Genomic DNA, 18477 nt, shown 5'->3' with positions numbered 1-18477 from the left:
ATCCGTAAGTTCCAGACGGGCTGGTTCCGAGGGCGTGGCGGAGAGCCGAAAGGCCTCTGCACTGGCTGCGTGCTGGAGAGCCAGAATGCGGCGGACTCACCAGAGGTGGCAGCAATAGGCCAACTTTGCTCTCCAGTCTCTTCTCCCACACCGCTGAGGTGGTTTCCCACCGACTTCCTTTCAGTACAGCACAGGCAAGCGGAGGGGTGAAAGGTCATGAAGATGGCCCTGGCCGCTCGTTTGCTACCCAAGCTGCTGCTCTCTCCGTCCCTTCCCGGCGGGGCCGTCCGCCCCTGGACTCCTGGTGCGACCGAGGTGAAGCTGCCACTGGCCAGGCTTTGCTACCTTTGCCGCCGCCGCCTCGGCTCGGGAGCGGCCCCGTTTTCCCGAAGCACTTGGGCCTTGGCGGCCTCTGCGCTGCCCGCCCGGGGCCTCCGGCGGCCGGTGCTCAGCCCTCGGGGACTCCCCGAAGCCCTTGCTTCTGTCCCTGCCTGCTCGCGGCGCAGCTACAGCACGGAGGAGCAGCCCCAGCAGCGCCAGAAAACCAAGATGATCATTCTGGGATTCTCCAACCCCATCAACTGGGTTCGGACTCGAATTTACGCCTTCCTTATCTGGGCCTATTTTGACAAAGAGTTCAGCATCGCAGAGTTCTCTGAGGGGGCGAAGCAGGTGTGTGTATTTCCGTGGTTGACCTGTCCGCGTCTCAGGCATTCAGCTGTAATACGCAGAAGTGTTTAGCGGTGAGGTTTCTTCACCTAAGTGATCAAACGTGGGTAGTGGCGGCCCAGAGTCCATCCATTTCTGGACTTAATCTTCTGGGTGTGTTTTTGTACGGTCGCTGAGAAGGAAGGGTTCCATTGAGAGACCAGAATGAAGTCCTCCGATTGCTCTATTCACTCTGTGCGGGTTTTGAATCAGACAAGTGGATTCAAAGCCTGTTTCTGGCACTAGAAAGCTGTATGGCCTTATCTTTCCTGAGCATGATTGTCCAAATCTGCAAAATGGGGAAGACAGTGCCAGGCACAAAGTAGGGACTTAATAAATGTTCGTTGAGTGAATTAATGAGTGGATAGGATTGAAGAATAAATGAGATAACATTTCCAAAGTGTTATAATGTCCTGGCATCTGTTTGACAGTTCCCCTTCACCACCACCACCTCATACTCCTTAAGGAATAACGTGGAGATTTTACCTTTTCAAATAATTTGCTTTGACTACCTGGTTACTTATAAGTGCACAGCACCCTGCACACTGAGAATAGGTAGCCTTTGGTGATTCATAGCCCTGAGTCTGTCAGTTATGCCCCTCTTTCTGAATGGCTGATGATGCTTTGCCTTACCCTCACCACGTAATGGTCACTTTGGGTCCTAAGACTATTTGCAGAATTTGTGTGTACATGCTTTTTTTTTTTTTTTTAGGATAAAGAGCCATCTATACCTTTCTTTTGGCTTTCTTAGTGTTATTTACAAACATTGCAGAACTATTGATAAGCAATAGTCATGATTTGTTTTCCAGTTCATACCTCCATATACCTTAAAATTATACCATCAATGAAAGCATTTTACATTATTGGTTGTATGCTAGTATTAATATTTTTACTCCTAATTTATCTAAGATTGTTTCCATAATCATTTCTATTTATTTGTGACCTATCAATTATAAATTAAATGTTTTCAATTTTATGTAATTAGTGTAATATTAACTCCTGTTTCCTGCTTCCCTGAGTCAACTCTTGACTACTATATGTATATGTTTATAAGAAAATTAAAAATCAAAGAGCAACTTGATTAACTGAGCATCATAATTAAGGGATAAGCCTCTGCTAACATCAGTTCTCAAAGTCTTTTGTCTATGCAGAGGTAAATTGACGTTATCCTACTATTCTCTACAGTGCTCTCTGATAACGTGTAAGCTTGTCCACCTTATGACACGTAGTGACTGTATCAGTTCATTTATGTCCCTGTTTTCTCTGTACACGCTGAGGAGCATAGAACACTTTCTGGTTCACTTTCTGATCCTAATGGTCCTTCAGCTTTTAGCTATTTTAGCCTCCTCTCTCCTTATTGTTAAGCAGTATTTCCACCCCTTCATCAGCCAGTCTGTATTTACTTTTGCTTTACCTAAGTCAATTTTTGTGCAGTTAACCATTCTGACTTCCAGAAAGAATATCTGGGGTCATCTATGGCGAATATTTAGTGATTCCCTTAGACCAGTGGTTACTGAACATACCATTCAGATCAAGCAAATCTGTTCGTCAACACCTAAGATTTGTAAGGATGCAACTGTACCTTCCCTTGTGGGCATAAACCTAGGGTTTAGGAATAATTTGATGCAAAACATTATCTAGTTTATCTACTCTTTGGGCTTCACTTCCCCTTTTCTCCTTAGGCTTATCTCCCAGCAATAAGATGTTATCTTAGGTTGTGAATATCAATTAGATCATGTTCATTAAGATTTCTATTTTTTAATCATAGAACATGAAAATGTAAAGAGACCTTTTATACTCTAATCTTTCTTTACAAGTGGTGAAACCAAGCACCAGAAAGATGAAATGATTAGCTCAAGGATGCATAGCTAGTAAGCGCTGAGGTGAATTGTCTACAAGAGTTGGATCTTAGGACAGTCTTGGTCCTCCACAGTGATTAAAGATTGGAGACACTTAAATACAATCTAGGCAAGTGTTTTATTCATCACATGGGCCAGGGGAATAGGTGACCTATTGCTATATAAGCCTCATGTTAGCTCCACAGGTCCTGCTCGCTATTGGTAAGTGCATATGACATATATGTTTATTTTCTTATATCTTGCTTGTACAGTTTAGCCTATCCTGTGGGGAAAAAAGGCTGTCGCCTAGAAGCTGCTGGAGGTTGAACACTTATCATCAAGGCTTTATCAGGGCAGCCTCCTAATGGTTAATTATTACCTTTTAGGATAATTTGCTTAGGTGTGATCATTTGTGCCCATACAAACTAGAGTCTAATGGTTGAATTTCAACATGATGGTCTTCGTTTCTTTTGCCCAAATTATCATCCATCTTCTGCGCATGACGACCTACCAAAACATATAGTATCTCTGAACCCTGAATGCACCTAAAGTGTTTGCAAAGAGTCCTTGAATCCATTTGGGCATGTACCTTTTCTCAAAATTCAACTCCATTATTGTATTAGTTTGCTGGGGTTGCCATAAAAAGTACCACAGACTGGGAACAACCAAAACTTCCATATCAGGTGTCAGAAGGATTGGTTTCTCCTGAGGCCTATCTCCTTGGCTTCCAGATGGCTGACTTCTCGCAGTGTCATTGTATGGTCTTTCTTGTGCATGTGTGCCTCTGGTGTCTTTGTGGGTCCTCGTTTCCTTCTCTTATGAGGACACCAGACATACTATATTAGGGCCCAGCCTAATGGCCTCATTTTAATTTAATCATCTCTTTAAAGGCCCTATTTCCAGATACTGTTATGATCCAAGGTACTGGAGGTTAGAACTTCAACATATGAATTGAGAGAAAAGAGGGCACAATTCAGCCCATAACAATTATGCAGTATTCTCTGTCTGATGGGCCTATGCATCCCCTTTCTCCTGCCAGTTCTTCAGATTTCAGCTTAGATGTTACTTCCTTTAGGAATCCTTCTCTGGTCCTCCCAGATTAAATTAGCTGGCTCTTCTGTATGCTCCCAGGCCTGGACATAGTGCCTCACACCTGTAATCCTAGTACTTTGGGAGGCCAAGATGGGAGGATTGCTTGAGGCCAGGAGTTCAAGACCAGCCTGGGCAACATACTGAGACCTTGTCTCTACAAAAAATAAAAAAATTAGCTAGGCACACACTTGCAGTCCCAGTTACTCCCTTTATTAAAGGAGTTCTGTAAAATTTGGATTCAATCAAAAGTTCTCATTTAAAGATCCAGAAGGCCACATGTGGCCCCAAGGCCAAAGGTTCCCCACCTGTAAACTGTTATCTTTTCTCCCACTTTCCTCAAACCTGCCTTATCTCTCCTAATGAGATTCAGACTGCAACGCTGATCTCCAGACTCCCAGTACAATGTAGACTGTGCTGCTTCCCAGCTGCTATCTGTGCATGATTAAGAGGTGGTTTACTTCATTATTTTAAAAGGAAACATATAGGAGGATTTTTATTGAGGCATCTGCTGTGTATACCACACACCATCATTTCCCAGGTCCTGAGAGTAGATACATAATTACTAGTCAATTCACTTAGTATTATATATGTGGGAAGACCATATAAGAAAAGTCAACCAATATTGAAGGAGTCATGCCTAGTGCTGATGTATTAAATATTAGTATTTGATATTACTTATCACCTTTACCATAAAATAGTCTTTGTTAAACTTAGCCACTTAAGTATGAGCATTTTATGGTATTTTTCATGGTATTTTGAAATAATGCCACCATCTTCCCATTTTTTTTTAAAGGCTTTTGCTCATGTATCCAAGTTGCTGTCACAGTGTAAATTTGATCTACTGGAAGAACTTGTGGCCAAAGAGGTAAAGTATACTTTTAAGTTTCCTTTAAAATAAATGCATTACTCTCTTGCAATAGAATTATACACAATCTCCTTATTTACATTTAATACTTAAAAACAGTGTGTGTGCCAGCAGCCAAAGTAGAGTCTATGTATCTGTCTTTATGGGTACTTTGGGCCATATAAAAGCATGGAGAATAACTCATGCTACATCAGGCATAAGCAAGTAAATATGATGTCTTTCAATTGCTATTATATAGAACGTTCTGGTTAGGAATTTTCTAGGTGAAGAATTAGATGAATCTGTACCCTTGCTTTGGGAGACATACCTGTCAGCCTTGCTTTTGAGGATGAGTAAATATGGTAGTAAATTTAAAAATAGATTTAGAAAAATGTATTCCATGATAAAGATCACTTTTTGAAAGTTTTCAAAAACTGAATTGGTTTGCTTTTTCCAAACTTAGGTGCTACATGTATTGAAAGAAAAGATCACTTCACTTCCTGACAACCATAAAAATGCCCTTGCTGCTGACGTGGATGAAATTGTATATACGTCAACAGGAGACATCTCCATTTACTATGATGAGAAAGGTAATGCTGGAGCATAGTAAACTTTAAATTTACTATTAAATTTAAATGATTCATAATTGTCCAGATTAGCTAAACTGGTGGATAATCACAAAATAGTGGGGATTTGTCTGTACAAGTGGATATTTATAGAAGTTCAAAGAAAACGATATAGTTATTCTTTAAAGACCCAGCTATGAAAGAGTTAAGATATGGTAGTAGTTCCTTATGCCTTTCTATCTAGAACTTTGCCCTCCCACTATTTAATTCACAGGAGAAAACACTATCATTTATGTTGATAAAAATAGTCTATTTAGGATGAGCTGCTCCTATGTCTCAATTTGAAAATATTTATGTCTTAGATTTCCTAACTTAAAGGAAACAAATGCGCATTTTAAGTTTCCAGCTGCATGATATGTGGAAAAAGGAAGGTGTAAAAGAAAATCAAAGTAGATAGTGCCAGCTAAAGACTGATTTGAAAATGAGATTAACTACAGAACTTCCAAATTGGATTTATAATATTTGAAGATAATGAGAAAAGTTGGAGGGAAGTTTAATGGTAATATAGTTCTTCTCCTTGTTCAATACATGTATTTTTCCTATAGCATTCCTAAAAATTGATTGATTGATTTATTCCTTCCACACATACAGTTGGCTCTCTGTATCCAGGGGTTCTGCATCTGTGGATTCAGCCAACCTTGTATCGAAAAAAGGTTGCGTCTGTGCTGAATATGTACAGACTTTTTTCTTTCATTATTCCTTAAACAATACAGCATAACAACTATTTACATAGTATTTACATTGTATTAATATTAGGTATTATAAGTAATCTAAAGGTGATTTCAAGTATATTGGAAGATGTGTGTTATGTTAATACTATACCATTGTATATAAGGGACTTGAGCATCTGTGGATTTTGGTACCCGCAGTGGGTCCTGGAACTAATCCTCTATGGATATTAAAGGATGACTGTATTTGCATATGTATTATGTTGCCAGCCATACAGGAACTGTATGTAGCCTCTGCTTCTATACTTCCCAAGGCAGTTTTTTTTATTTTATTTTAAAATATTAAGGGGGGGTACAAATGTTTTGTTATATGGATACCTTATATAAGGCTTAAGTTGGGGCTTTTAGTGTGCTCATCACTAGAATAGTGTTCATTGTACCCAATAGTTAAATTTTTACCCCTTACCCCCTGCCACCTTCCTCCTTTCTTAGTTTCCAATGTCCTTTCTATAACTTTGTGCCCATATAATTCAGCTCCCAATTGTTAGAGAGTACATGTGGTATTTGTTTTTTCATTCCTGAGATACTTCACTTAGGATAATGGTTTCTAGTTCCATCGAAATTGCTGCAAAAGATTCTTAATGGTTAGAAAAGTTTTCATGGACATTTTACTTTGAAACATTTGTAGAGGTATTTTTAGTGATAAATATTTTCTCCTTTCCTAATATTTCAAATTGGATCTCAGCCCTATGGTCACTAACTGATTTTTACACAGTAAGTTGTCAGAATCACCAGGCACAGCAAAGTGAATTAGGGTGGAATAAAAGCCTTTCTTCTTTCTGGAAGTTGGGTTAAGTTAGTTATTTAGCAGCAAAAAATATTTTTTCCTCTGCATTTTGGGTTTGACAACAGATATCTCATAAAATTATTATAATTTTAGAAAATGCCACTAATTGAATATAATCCACCCAGTATACTTAGCAAAGTATCTGCTCAGTAAATAGTAGCTTTGTTACTGAGATGCAGAGAAGAGAGCAAGTATGTCATAAATGCTAAGAGATTTTCTAAAAATAAGAAAGTATCAGTACAGGTATCTTAAGTTATACCCATATAAGCACAGAATTTAATCTGTAGCAACTGTATAACTACTGCCAATTTCTGATTTCATTTTGGATATGTGGATGATGGATTATTGTGATTTGTATTTGTATGTGTATGTGTGTATGTTTTTTCTCTAAGGAAGGAAGTTTGTTAATATCCTGATGTGCTTTTGGTATCTAACCAGTGCCAACATCCCCAGTGAAACTTTAAGAGGAGCCAGTGTATTCCAGGTTAAGTTGGGAGATCAGAATGTGGAAACTAAACAACTTCTTAGTGCAAGCTATGAGTAAGTGTAATCACATTTCGTTGTTTCCTTTCTCTAGAAAATGGAAGATAGTGTGATGGTATAAAACTAAAGGGATTTTAGGAAGAAAAGAATTGAAATTTCACAAGTTATTAATAAAGAGAAAAGGTCATAAAGACAAACTGGATATGAAACAGGAGTGTTAAGAAATTAGAAAGAGGTAATGTTGCCAAATTTAATTGAATGGTGTTTCAGCTATCTATTGCTGTGTAGCAAACCACTCAAAAACTCAGTGGCTTCAAGCAGCCATTTATTTTTCCTGCTGTTTCACTGCTCAGGAATTTTGGATAGGCTCAGTTGTGGGTTTTCTCTGCTTCACCTGGCATCCACTGGAGTGGCAGAAGCTGGAGGATTTGTTTCCACTATGATTTCTTCACTTGTGTGGCCCTTTGTTGCTCCTTGCCTTCTCTTTCGTGTCTCATTCTCTAGGCCTCTCCTTTGTGGCTTGGACTTGTAGTAGTTTCAGACTAGTCACATCTTTTACATGGTGGTTGGATTCCAAGAAGCAAAAAATGGAAGCTGCTAGATCAGAAAAGGGCTATGCCCAGAATTAGAACATCTTTACTGCCATGGTCTATTGGTCAAAGCAGTCATAGGACCTGCACAGTTTAAAGGGTGTGGGGAGACGCCACCACTTTGTGGGGTAACAGACAGCAGAGCCAGCTTGTAGAAGAGCGCATGCGAGGGGAGGTACAGTTGTGGCCATCTTTGGAAAATAAAATCTGCCATAATTGGCACGTGGACCATTCATTTACTAAGAATCTGTTGATCATCTGTGTGCCAAGTACTCTGGTAGGGGTTCAGATACAAAATTAAAGGCATTCTTCCCTTAAGGAGATATTGCATAGTAGGGAGTGACCAAGTTATTTAAAAGAAACATATTGCATTTTTGTGCTAACAAAATTTGGAACAGTGGGACAACTGGAGCAAGTCAATGGAGGCATAATTTAATATTAAAAAGAGAATATTATTGTTATGTTGCTAAGGTAATATAAATTTGCTTTAAAATAACAAACACATTCCAAAGATGGCCTAAGAAAGAAAATGTATTCTGTTTTACTAAGGTAAAAGAGAATTATGAGGGCTGCCAGGAAAGTATCCAGCCATGGATACAATGGATACATGGCTACAATGGCTGGATACTTTCCAGACAGCCGTCGTATATCCTTGTCTTTTTACTTTTCTTGAAAGAAATGTGTTATTTTTTCAATTTTGCTATATTTGTAATTGCCCAAAATATTCTATATATTTAAATACTTAATTTGAATCTACTGAATTGTCTGTTTTTAAGACATCATTTATAATTAAGGATCACTGTCATCAGTACTAAATTTTGTCCCTTCTGATGTTCCTTACTAAAACCACAGGCAGCTCATAAACATTGTCATTTTCAAGATTGATCTAATGTACATAAACCAAATTCCACTGTTTATTTTTAAACTGGCAATAGTGTTATTTGAAAAATAAGTCTTACTGTATGCTAGTTTATATATTTGAAATGCTGCCTGTATCATCAGAGTCCAATTTATTTCTCCTCATATTAGGCATGTGTAATAGCATTGAAACAGAACAATATCAAAGTTTCTCTCAGGCTGGCAGATGTTAAATGTAGATTAGTCCATTAAAAATACTCACATTAGTTGAGAATGTACTTCAATTTTTGTGGGTATATTTTTTGTGATTGAATTGGTAGGTTAAACTTTTTTTTGTTTGGTTTTGATTTGCCATTAACTATTAGCTTGTTGCTAAAAACTCCTCTAATGCTTGCAAATTATATAGTTATCTAAGAGGTATTTGGGCTGATGTAACATTCACATTATTTGCAATGTTTTTCCTAGATTTCAGAGGGAGTTTACACAAGGAGTAAAGCCTGACTGGACCATTGCACGGATTGAACACTCAAAGTTATTAGAATAATCTTTCTTGGAAAAATCAGCTTATGGGCTTTTAGCAATTGCTGTGACAAACTAAGGAAGAAAAATTTTTGGATCTTTTGATCTCACTTAATCAAGTTTGTGAATTACTTTTGTATTATTTTGAAATATTCATTGCAGTATATTGGCATGATACAATAAAGTATTTTCCACAGATTGTTATCACCTTCTTTAAAAGAGGTCAAAATGAAAAAATAAAACTACAATAATAATACATTGTTGGTGTCACATTCAATATCATTTCCAATGCTACATACATGTGTGCTATATATATACTCACATACCTATATACACACAAACTATAATTTTATAGACAATACAGTATTAAAACTACACATTTCTAAATTAATAGTCCTTAAATATTTTATTCGTGGCCAATACATTTATACCATTAATCAAGTATGTGTAAAATTTATTTTTAAAAAAAAATCACTGCTGCTATTTTGTCCTCCTTGGTTACTAGCTAGATGAGAAGGAATAGATGAAATTACAGTAGATTATTCTCTGCAAAACTAAAGATCAGTGAATTTGAAGCATACTAAAGCACAAAGTGAAAAAAAAATACAATAGTTCCTCAGCCACCTGTGGGATAATATTAACTGTTCTAATATACTTGTATTTGAAGTTCAAGAAATTGGGGCTGAGGAGACAAAACAATGTGTTAAGAAATAATGGCTAAAAATTTTCCTAATTGATGAAAACTATAAACGCACAGAACCAAAAAATTAAACGAGTAAGGTAACACATTAAAAAAAAAAAAATCTCACCAAGTACATCATAATGAAATTGTTGTAAACCAGAGAAAACTGTAAAAACTGGTGTTAAAAAAAAGAGACATATTCCATACAGAGCAACCAAGATAAGAATAACTACAGACTTCTTTTCTCAAACTTCAAGTTAGAGACCTTGGCATGACATCTTTAAAATGTTAAACGAATAACCTATTGACCTAGAATCCTATATTCAGCAAAAATATCCTTCAAATATGAAAGTGAGAAAGTCTTTTTCAGATAGAGAAAAGATAAGAGAATTTGCCAATAGATAAGTTTTATAAGAAATATTAAGGACCAATGGAATAGAGTTCAGAAATGGACCTATGGATATAAGGACAATTGAATTTTGATAAAGGTGCCAAAGTAATTCAATGAGGAAAAGGTAATCTTCAACAAGTGGAATAATTATTGATTTTCCATATTCATATGGAAAATGAACTTCAATTCTCGCCTCATACCTTGTACAATTTTAGTGCAAAATTTAGATTGTAAAATGGATCATAGACCTAAACCAAAGCTAAAGCTAGAAATTCTAGAAAGAAACAAATTTTTTGCTATCTTGGGATTGACAAAGATCTCTTAGGACATAGAATGCATGAACCATGAAAGAAATACATAAGTTGGAATTTATTAAAATTAAAACTCTTTGAAACACACCATAAGACAATTAAAAGGCAGTTCACAAATTGGGAGAAAAATATTTGCAATACATATATCAAAAGACTTGTATCCAGGGCATAAATAATGCTTACAGCTCAATAATGAAAAGTTAAAGAGCCCAATAAATATTGGGCAAAAGATTTGAATAGATTATAAAAAGTATGCAAATTGCCAAGGATGTTTAACACCCTTTGCCATTAATTAGGAAAACACAAAATCACACAATACAACCCCCCTGGATGGCTCAAGTAGTAACTGCCAATACCAAGTGTTGATGAAGCTACAGAGCAACTGGAACCCTCAAACATTGTTGGTAGGACTGCAAAGTGACACAACCACTTTGGGAGATAATTTGGCAGTTTCTTATAAAGTTAAATGTGTATTCAGCTTAGGACCCAGCAATTCTATTCCTAGGTATTTACCCAAAGGAAGTGAAAACATATATCCACGTAAAAATTTGTACATGAATGTTAACATGAACCCATATAAAGACTTGTATGTGAATGTTCACAGTAGCTTTTTAAAAAAATGACTCTAAACTGGAAAGACCCCAAATGTTCAGTAGGGAATGGATATACAAGTGAAGATAAAACTAGTCTATAATGACAGAAAGTAAATCAATGGTTGCCTGCGGCTGAACTTGAAGGTAGAGGAATGGGGGTGGGTTGGCTGCAAAGGTGTACAAAGGGGGTTTGAGGGAGATAAAAATTGTATATTCTTGATTGTAGTGGTGTTTACATGGTTTTGTACAGCTGTGACTCCTCAAACTGTGAACTTAGAATGGGAGTATTTTGTTATATGTAAATTAGTGTATATATTTTATGCAAATTATGTCTAAATAAAGTTTATAGCAAGAAAATGTTTAGCAGGAAAAGTAAGTTGCAGAAAAATAAGCTGAAATCATTCTATTTTTATAAAGTATAAACTAATCTGTATTCCATCTAATCTTAGATTTATCTTAATGTAATTTCATCTAATCTTAGATAAGAAATACATCTTAGATGAAATAGACAAGATAATACATAAGCCATCTATTACTAAAAAGAAAAATACAGCCTTTTAAACTATCACCTGCCATCAACTTCAAGATCCATCTCCAGTTCAAAGATTTTAAAATGGACAGTGAATGTGTTATTTAGAACCAATGTGGAATTTTATTTGTCAATTATACCTCAATAAATCTAGGGGGCTAACAAAATGATTCTAAAAAAAATAAAGCTGGGGGAAAGACATATCTGATGTCCAAATTACAGTATTTGTATATGGTTTCCTAATAAAAGGAACTGGCTTTGGGAGCAATTTCAGGTCTGTGCAGAAAATACGCAAGATTAGCCTGAGAGGTATTCTTGGGCCGGAAAGCAAGGACACCATCAAAGATGGCTGGAACAATATTGAAGGGGCCAGTTTAAAAAGGCTTCCACTGGATAAGATGGGCCAATGTAGGCACTGACAAGAGTAATGGCTACATGGACTGAAAACACATCACATATTTTTAAAAGCCCTTAGTTTCTAATGAAACTCCAAACACAACCCAAATCATTATTGGATAACTTTGGAAGTCTCTGGGGCACTAACTCATTTTATTATTCTAAAAGTTGATAAGGATGAAAAGCCAAGCATTTATCAAGCCTTTCATGTACAAAACTGTTCCAGTTATTCATTGCTGCATAACAAACTCAAAATTTACTAGCTTAAAACAATAATCGTTTGTTTTATTCATGAATATGTTGGGAATTTGGGCAGGGCTTGGCTTGGCAATTGTTTTGCTGCATTTTGCATTGACTGGCGTCACCGGGGGTATTCAGCTGAAGGCTAAGCTGCCATGGAGGATTCAATTCATCTGGGGATGAACAAAGCAAACCTCTGATCTTACAAAGGGTTTGGGGATAAGAATTTGTTGTGTCAAAGAGGCAGGAGTGGGATTATGTCAGCCTTATTTCAGGTGTAGTTTTCATGTCTAGATGTCCTATTTGGCTGTTTCTCAAATCTTCTATTTCTCTCCTCTCTGTGTTCATATTTTGCTTTAACTTCCTGAGCATAGTTATTAATATGACAGGTGTTTTAAAGCTCTCTTTTGCTAATGCTACCATTTCATTCATTTTTTAAATCTCTTTCTAGTAAATGTTTTTTCTTTTGGTTATGGGTGAAATTTTCCTGCTTCTTCACTGGCCTGGTAATTTTTGATTGGACGCTGAACTTCATGAATTTTACAACATTGAGTATCTGGGTATTGTCCTCCTTGAAAAGAATATTGAACTTTGTCTGGTAGGTAGACAATTAAGCTATTTGTGGTTCAATTTGATCCTTTCGAGGCTTTTGTTGTGCTTCATTAGGATCTATCTAGAGGAGATTTTGCTCTGTGGAGAGTGTAGTTTTATTATTAAGGAGTAGCCTTTATGGGGTCTCTAATGGATGTCCTGAGTGATCCGACAGGACAGGACTCTCCATGCTGGCCAGAAGGAACTCACATAAATGCCCAGCACTACAGGATCTCTGGGAACTGTACAGTTCACAGCTCTTAGTTAATCTTTGCTTGACTTTATGGAGTCACACCCTATGTGTCCATAACTTAGTAGTATTCACTAAAAACTCAAGGAAATCATACCCTATGTGTCCATGACTTAGTAGTATTCACTAAAAACTCAAGGAAATCTCTACATAAATTTCTGGAGTTCTGTTCTGAATAGCTTGCTCCTCTCTGAAACTTTGCCTTACATAGTCCAGTCTCTCCAGATTCTGTGAACTCCCATCTCTGTCTCCTCAACTCAGCAAGTTTACCACCATGTACTGCTCGGTATTTCTCTCCCTGCTGGGTGATCCAGAAAGTACCCCAAGCAGAAATCTGGGAGCCTCCCTTGTTTGTTTCCCTTTTTCCATAGATTAAAAGGTTGTGCTTCCTTTTGTCCGATGTGTGAGCACCGTAGTTACAGGTAATCTGTTCAGTTTTCTAATGTTTAAGGCACCAGGATAAATACACTCCCTTTCATGGCCCAAAGCAGAACCTTTTTAAGCATGTTCGGTGTCGGTTACAGAAGAAGAAAAGAGTTTATACCATGTCCCCTGGAGTAAATTTGCTACCAGTTGTCAGACTTTTGAAGTAGGAGACTGTCACTGATTGGTTGGCTTTCAGAGCCAGGGTCTCTGAAGTGGCTGTATCATCGTTATAACCCCCCTGATCGAAAGCCTGTACACTCTCCTGGGACCAAGAACTGGTTGGATGGGCTCTACTTTGTCCCAGTGAACTTGGCTTGCCAGGTATGCGGCATGCAGTGCCACAGGAAGAAGTTGGCAAGGACTACTTTTGGGTGGCTTACCACTCTCTCCTCAGCACTTAGCAAAGTCCCCAACATAGTAAATTCTCACAATTATTTGCAAACTGGCAGGTGATGGCTATTTTTAGTTGGCTGGGCTCCTCAGACTGCTCTCCATAAGGACTAATTTTCTCTCATAGAGGTACAGCTATGAGCCCTAAAATAATGTAGCTAAAACTCCTGTTTTCTTTTATTTACCTGAATTAAATTTTTTCCCTAACTTTTTATTAGAAAACAATTCAAACATACTGGAAAGTTTAAAGAAGGATATTGTATTAGTTAGGGTTCCCCAGAGAAAGAAAATTTTCTATCTATCTATCTATCTATCATCTATCTATCTATCTCATATTTATGGAGAGACATAGATATATTTATCCATATATATATAAAATATTATACATAGAGAGAGATTTAACATTTACGTAGTGGTTTAAATGTTAATCTCATCCCAAAAACATACTTTCACAGAATTATCTAGAATATTTGACCAAATATCTGGGTGCTATGGCCTACCCAAGTTGACACATGAAATTAACTATCACAGATACGATACATCATGGTATATTCTCAACTTAGAGTCAACAAATGTTAACATTTTGCCATCTTGTTTCATCTCTCTCTTTCTCTCTCTCTCTCTTTACACACACACATACATATTTTATCTAAATAATTTGAAAATAAGTTCCAGACACCACATACTTCGATCCTTAATATTTTAACATGTGTGTGTGTGTTTCCAAAGAATAAGGATATTATCCTATATAATCATAAGAACATTAGAAATAATTCCATAATATCATCTAATATTTAGAAAATTTAAAATTCCACTAATTGTCTTTAAAATGACTTTTTAAACCAAGATCTGGTCAAGGTTTACATATTGCATTGCAAAGAGACCATGTCTCTTTGGTCCTTTTCAAAAATTTAAAATATCTCCTATCCTTTTTCATGACATTCCAATTTCAAGAAGTCTAGGGTAGTAGAAATACCCATGTTCCATATCCTGAATGTGCTTGTTTGTTTTATTACGGCATGATTCATGCAGGCTGGAAGTCAGGGTATAAAGGCTTGATTAGATTCAGGGTAAACATTTTTGGCAAGAATATTTTATAAGTGATTTGTATACCTCATATTAACATTAGGTAGCACATAATGTCTCATTGTCCCATTGTTTAAAGTGATGATTATGAGAATTCTTGGTTACAAAAGTCATTTTCCCCTTTATAATTAATAAGTCACCTGTGAGATGATACTTTGACAGCTTGTGGAGGACTCTGCTGGCAGCAACCCTTCACAAGTTGCAGTAGGGTTAAAATCCCCCCACCCCCCAACCCCCGCCCAAGATGTCCACATTCTAGTCCCTGGATCCTGTGAATATGTTGTCTTACATTGCAAATTAGAACTTTGCAGATGTGATTGAATTAAGGATCTTGTTATGGGGAGACTATCCCAGATTTGGGTGGGCCAAATGTTATCCCAGGTGTCCTTATAAGAAGGAGTTAGGAGAGTCAGAACCAGCAAGAAGAGGATGTCATGATGTAAGCAGAAAGAACTCTGAGAGACCCTGAGATCCAAAGAATGTGGACAGACAGCATCTGGACACTAGAAAAGACAAGAAACACATTTTCCCCAAGAGCCTCCAGAAGGATCGAAGCTGTGCTGACTCATTTTAGACATCTGATCTCCAGAACTGCAAAATAATAAATCTATGTTGTTTTAAGCCACTATGTTTGTGATAGTTGGTTGCATTAGCAGCAAGAAATTAATACACAAGATGACCCTTGTATGAATCAGTGTTATAGTTTGCAGAACGGTAATTCTCTACTTCTATAATACCTTCTATTGATATTCTTTGATAAAACGCTGCCCTGTCCCTTTATGTTTCTTGAATATCACTATAAACTCATGAATTTTTATTTATCCCAATGTAACATCAGTTACAGTTATTATTCTTACTGATGCTTAAATACTCCCCCATTTCGCCAGTGGGAGCCCCTGTAATCTGTCTTCATAACAGATTAAAGACTAATGTGGCCCGATTGTCAGTCTTTTCATGGTCCTGGTGCTTTCTGGTGTAATGATACATCTCAGCATCTTCTTGTCCATTTCCTGCCCCAGACCATGAATCAGCCATTTCTCCAGGGAGTCCTGGTTTCTTTTCAGGGTGATGAAGTTTAGAAATTAAGATTTGAGCATCTTAAGGTGTTTTTACATTTTATGTCTGTAGGAGAATGTCCATTTTTATATATATTTGAGATTTTGTATCATTCATCTAAATGAACTTTGGAACAGCTAAATGTGGACTGTTCGCCTTTATTTCTGTCAATCTTATTTAACATAATTCCTTCCCCATCCACTCTTTATGCCCTAACCTTGACTTATTTTGGTTTTCAGAACTTATCACCATTAAATATTGTAGTATGTATTACTTTGTTCATTTGTTCCATTTTCTGTCTTTTCAACTAAGGCAGGAATTTTGTACATCTTGTTCATTGCTGTCTGGAATAACGCATAGTACAGCTCAGCAAATATTAATTGAATGAATATATAAATGAATGAACCTCACTTTTGTTGAACTTCCTAGTTCACACAACAGGAATATTTTCTCTCTTGGTTTTTTAGAGAGGGGGGGTCTTGCTATGTTCCCAGGCTGGTCTCGAACTACTGGGCTCCAGCAATCTTCCTGCTTTGGCCCCCCGAGTAGCTGGGACTACAGGCACGCACCACCACAAACAGCTCTCTCTTGCTTTTTATTTGATACCCTAGCAAGCTGGATATGATTTTTTTTTAAATCATGTACAATTCTCCTCTCAAGGGGTCTATGGTATTATTGGCTATTTGACCTTGCTTTTATGGTCCTATAAATAGATGTCATTTTTTCTAAGTACCACACGGTGGAGCTAGTAGTATGTGGAATCTAAACACTAGACTTGGCAGGAAGTTTCATAGGGTCTAAAGCCACTGAGGAATGGGAGAATTGCTTTGTTAATTGACAGATTTTTATAGATAGATATGCTATAGTAAATTACTGGAAAAAAAAGTATTATGAACATAATTTGTTGATGTTACAAGGGTTAAGTGGTTGCGTCAAATTGCAGCAGACTTTTACTCATGTCTTTTTGATTGCTGGAACCATGGATTCTATCGCTTAATGTCTGTGTGATTACTCCCATCCTGGGAAGATTTTTTCTGGATTATGTGATGTTTCAGTCAGGATAATATAGATTAAACTTCAGTAACAAACAGACAACCTCTAAATCTCAGTGGATTGAAACAAGAAAAGGTTTATTTCTTGTTCATACTCCATGTCCAAGGTGAGACACCCAGAACTCTGCTCAGTGGTGGCTCACCTCTTTCCCCGCTGGAGAGAGGGCAGCTACCACCTGGTACGATGGCAAAGGAAAGATACAACTGGGAAGAGTCTCACACTGAACTTGAAAGTGATGCAATTCATTGGCCAGAACATGGCCCTTCCTGACCACGGGAATCCAGGAAGTGCAATTCTACCATGTTCCTGGAAGGCGGCATTTGGTGAGAGCAATAATGATTACCACATGGAGAAAGCCACCGTTTTTCTTGCTTTAACCTTAGGAATGGCCAGTCAGCACAGACACTATTACATTGGAGAGATCAGGGGGCTTAGAAAAAGAGGGACTTTCCCGATCTTTTAGCTATATATTACTAACTGAGAAATATTGACTATTCCGCTGTAGCGCCCTGAGGATGAGAGTCATTGGTTTTGCTTATCAATGATTGCAGATGTCTAAACCAGTTTTAAATGCGAAAGGCTATAGCGTACTTGAATTCCATTACCTTCATTTGATGAGATCTGCCAAGGAATATTCAAACACCCTTAGATTAATGGGGTTGCTTGGCAGGGCATGGTGGCATGTGCCTATAGTCCCAGCTACTTGGGAGGCTGGGATAGGAAGATCACTGGAGTCCAGGAGTTTGAGGCCAGTCTGGGCAACATACTGAGACCCTACTCTAAAAAAAAAGGTCACTTAAGACCATATGTAATGTCAATCTTATTGTAAATTGTTCATTGTTTCAAATAATAATTTTAAGAAACTTAGATAAAGTAAGACCTTAGAAGAGCACTTGATCTTGGCCTTGACCATTTAATCTCACAATGTGAGCAGATTATGCAAATGATTGATGTATCATTTAGGATTAGTTGACTGCATGAAACAAAAACTTGAAAATGGTGGCTTAAATTATACAGAAGCAGTTGATTTCTCTTATATTAACAGAAGTCCAGAGTTGTGGTGCTTTGGGCTGGAATGCCAAGTTCAAAAAATCCTCAGGGATCCAGGCTCTTTATAGTCACAATCACCTTCCTTCAGGTATGACCCTTGTCCTCATATTGCAAAATGGCTGACAGAGCTCTAGCCATCATATCCGTATTCCACACAGCAGAATGGAGGAGAAGGAAAGACAGACAAAGGGTAGAAACATCAGCTGTCTTTTACGATGCTTTCCCAGAAGTCACACAAAATATTTCCACTTAATTTCATTGACCAGGAATTAGTCATAAGGTCACATGTAATTTAGAGGGGTCGGGAAATATAGTCTTTTAGCTTCGTACATTTTGTTGCCCCAAATAAAACTTGAGGTC

At 37.4% G+C, this 18477-nt stretch overlaps 1 protein-coding gene across 1 annotated transcript; it reads left to right on the top strand.

Moving 5' to 3' along the window:
- The first annotated feature begins 10 nt into the window (after window positions 1–10).
- MAIP1 (matrix AAA peptidase interacting protein 1) lies at window positions 11–9269 on the top strand. The gene is made up of 5 exons (XM_045559947.1): window positions 11–672; window positions 4432–4503; window positions 4946–5072; window positions 7016–7163; window positions 9020–9269. Exons 1-5 carry the CDS (start codon window positions 217–219, stop codon window positions 9096–9098), a joined length of 882 nt encoding a protein of 293 aa, XP_045415903.1. The 5' UTR covers window positions 11–216; the 3' UTR covers window positions 9099–9269.
- Window positions 9270–18477: the final 9208 nt, after the last annotated feature.

Source organism: Lemur catta, chromosome 8 (assembly GCF_020740605.2).
Source record: "Lemur catta isolate mLemCat1 chromosome 8, mLemCat1.pri, whole genome shotgun sequence".
Classification (NCBI taxonomy): Eukaryota; Metazoa; Chordata; class Mammalia; order Primates; family Lemuridae; genus Lemur; species Lemur catta.
Note: the sequence above shows the minus strand (reverse complement) of the source record. Positions and strands in the feature narration are given on the sequence as shown.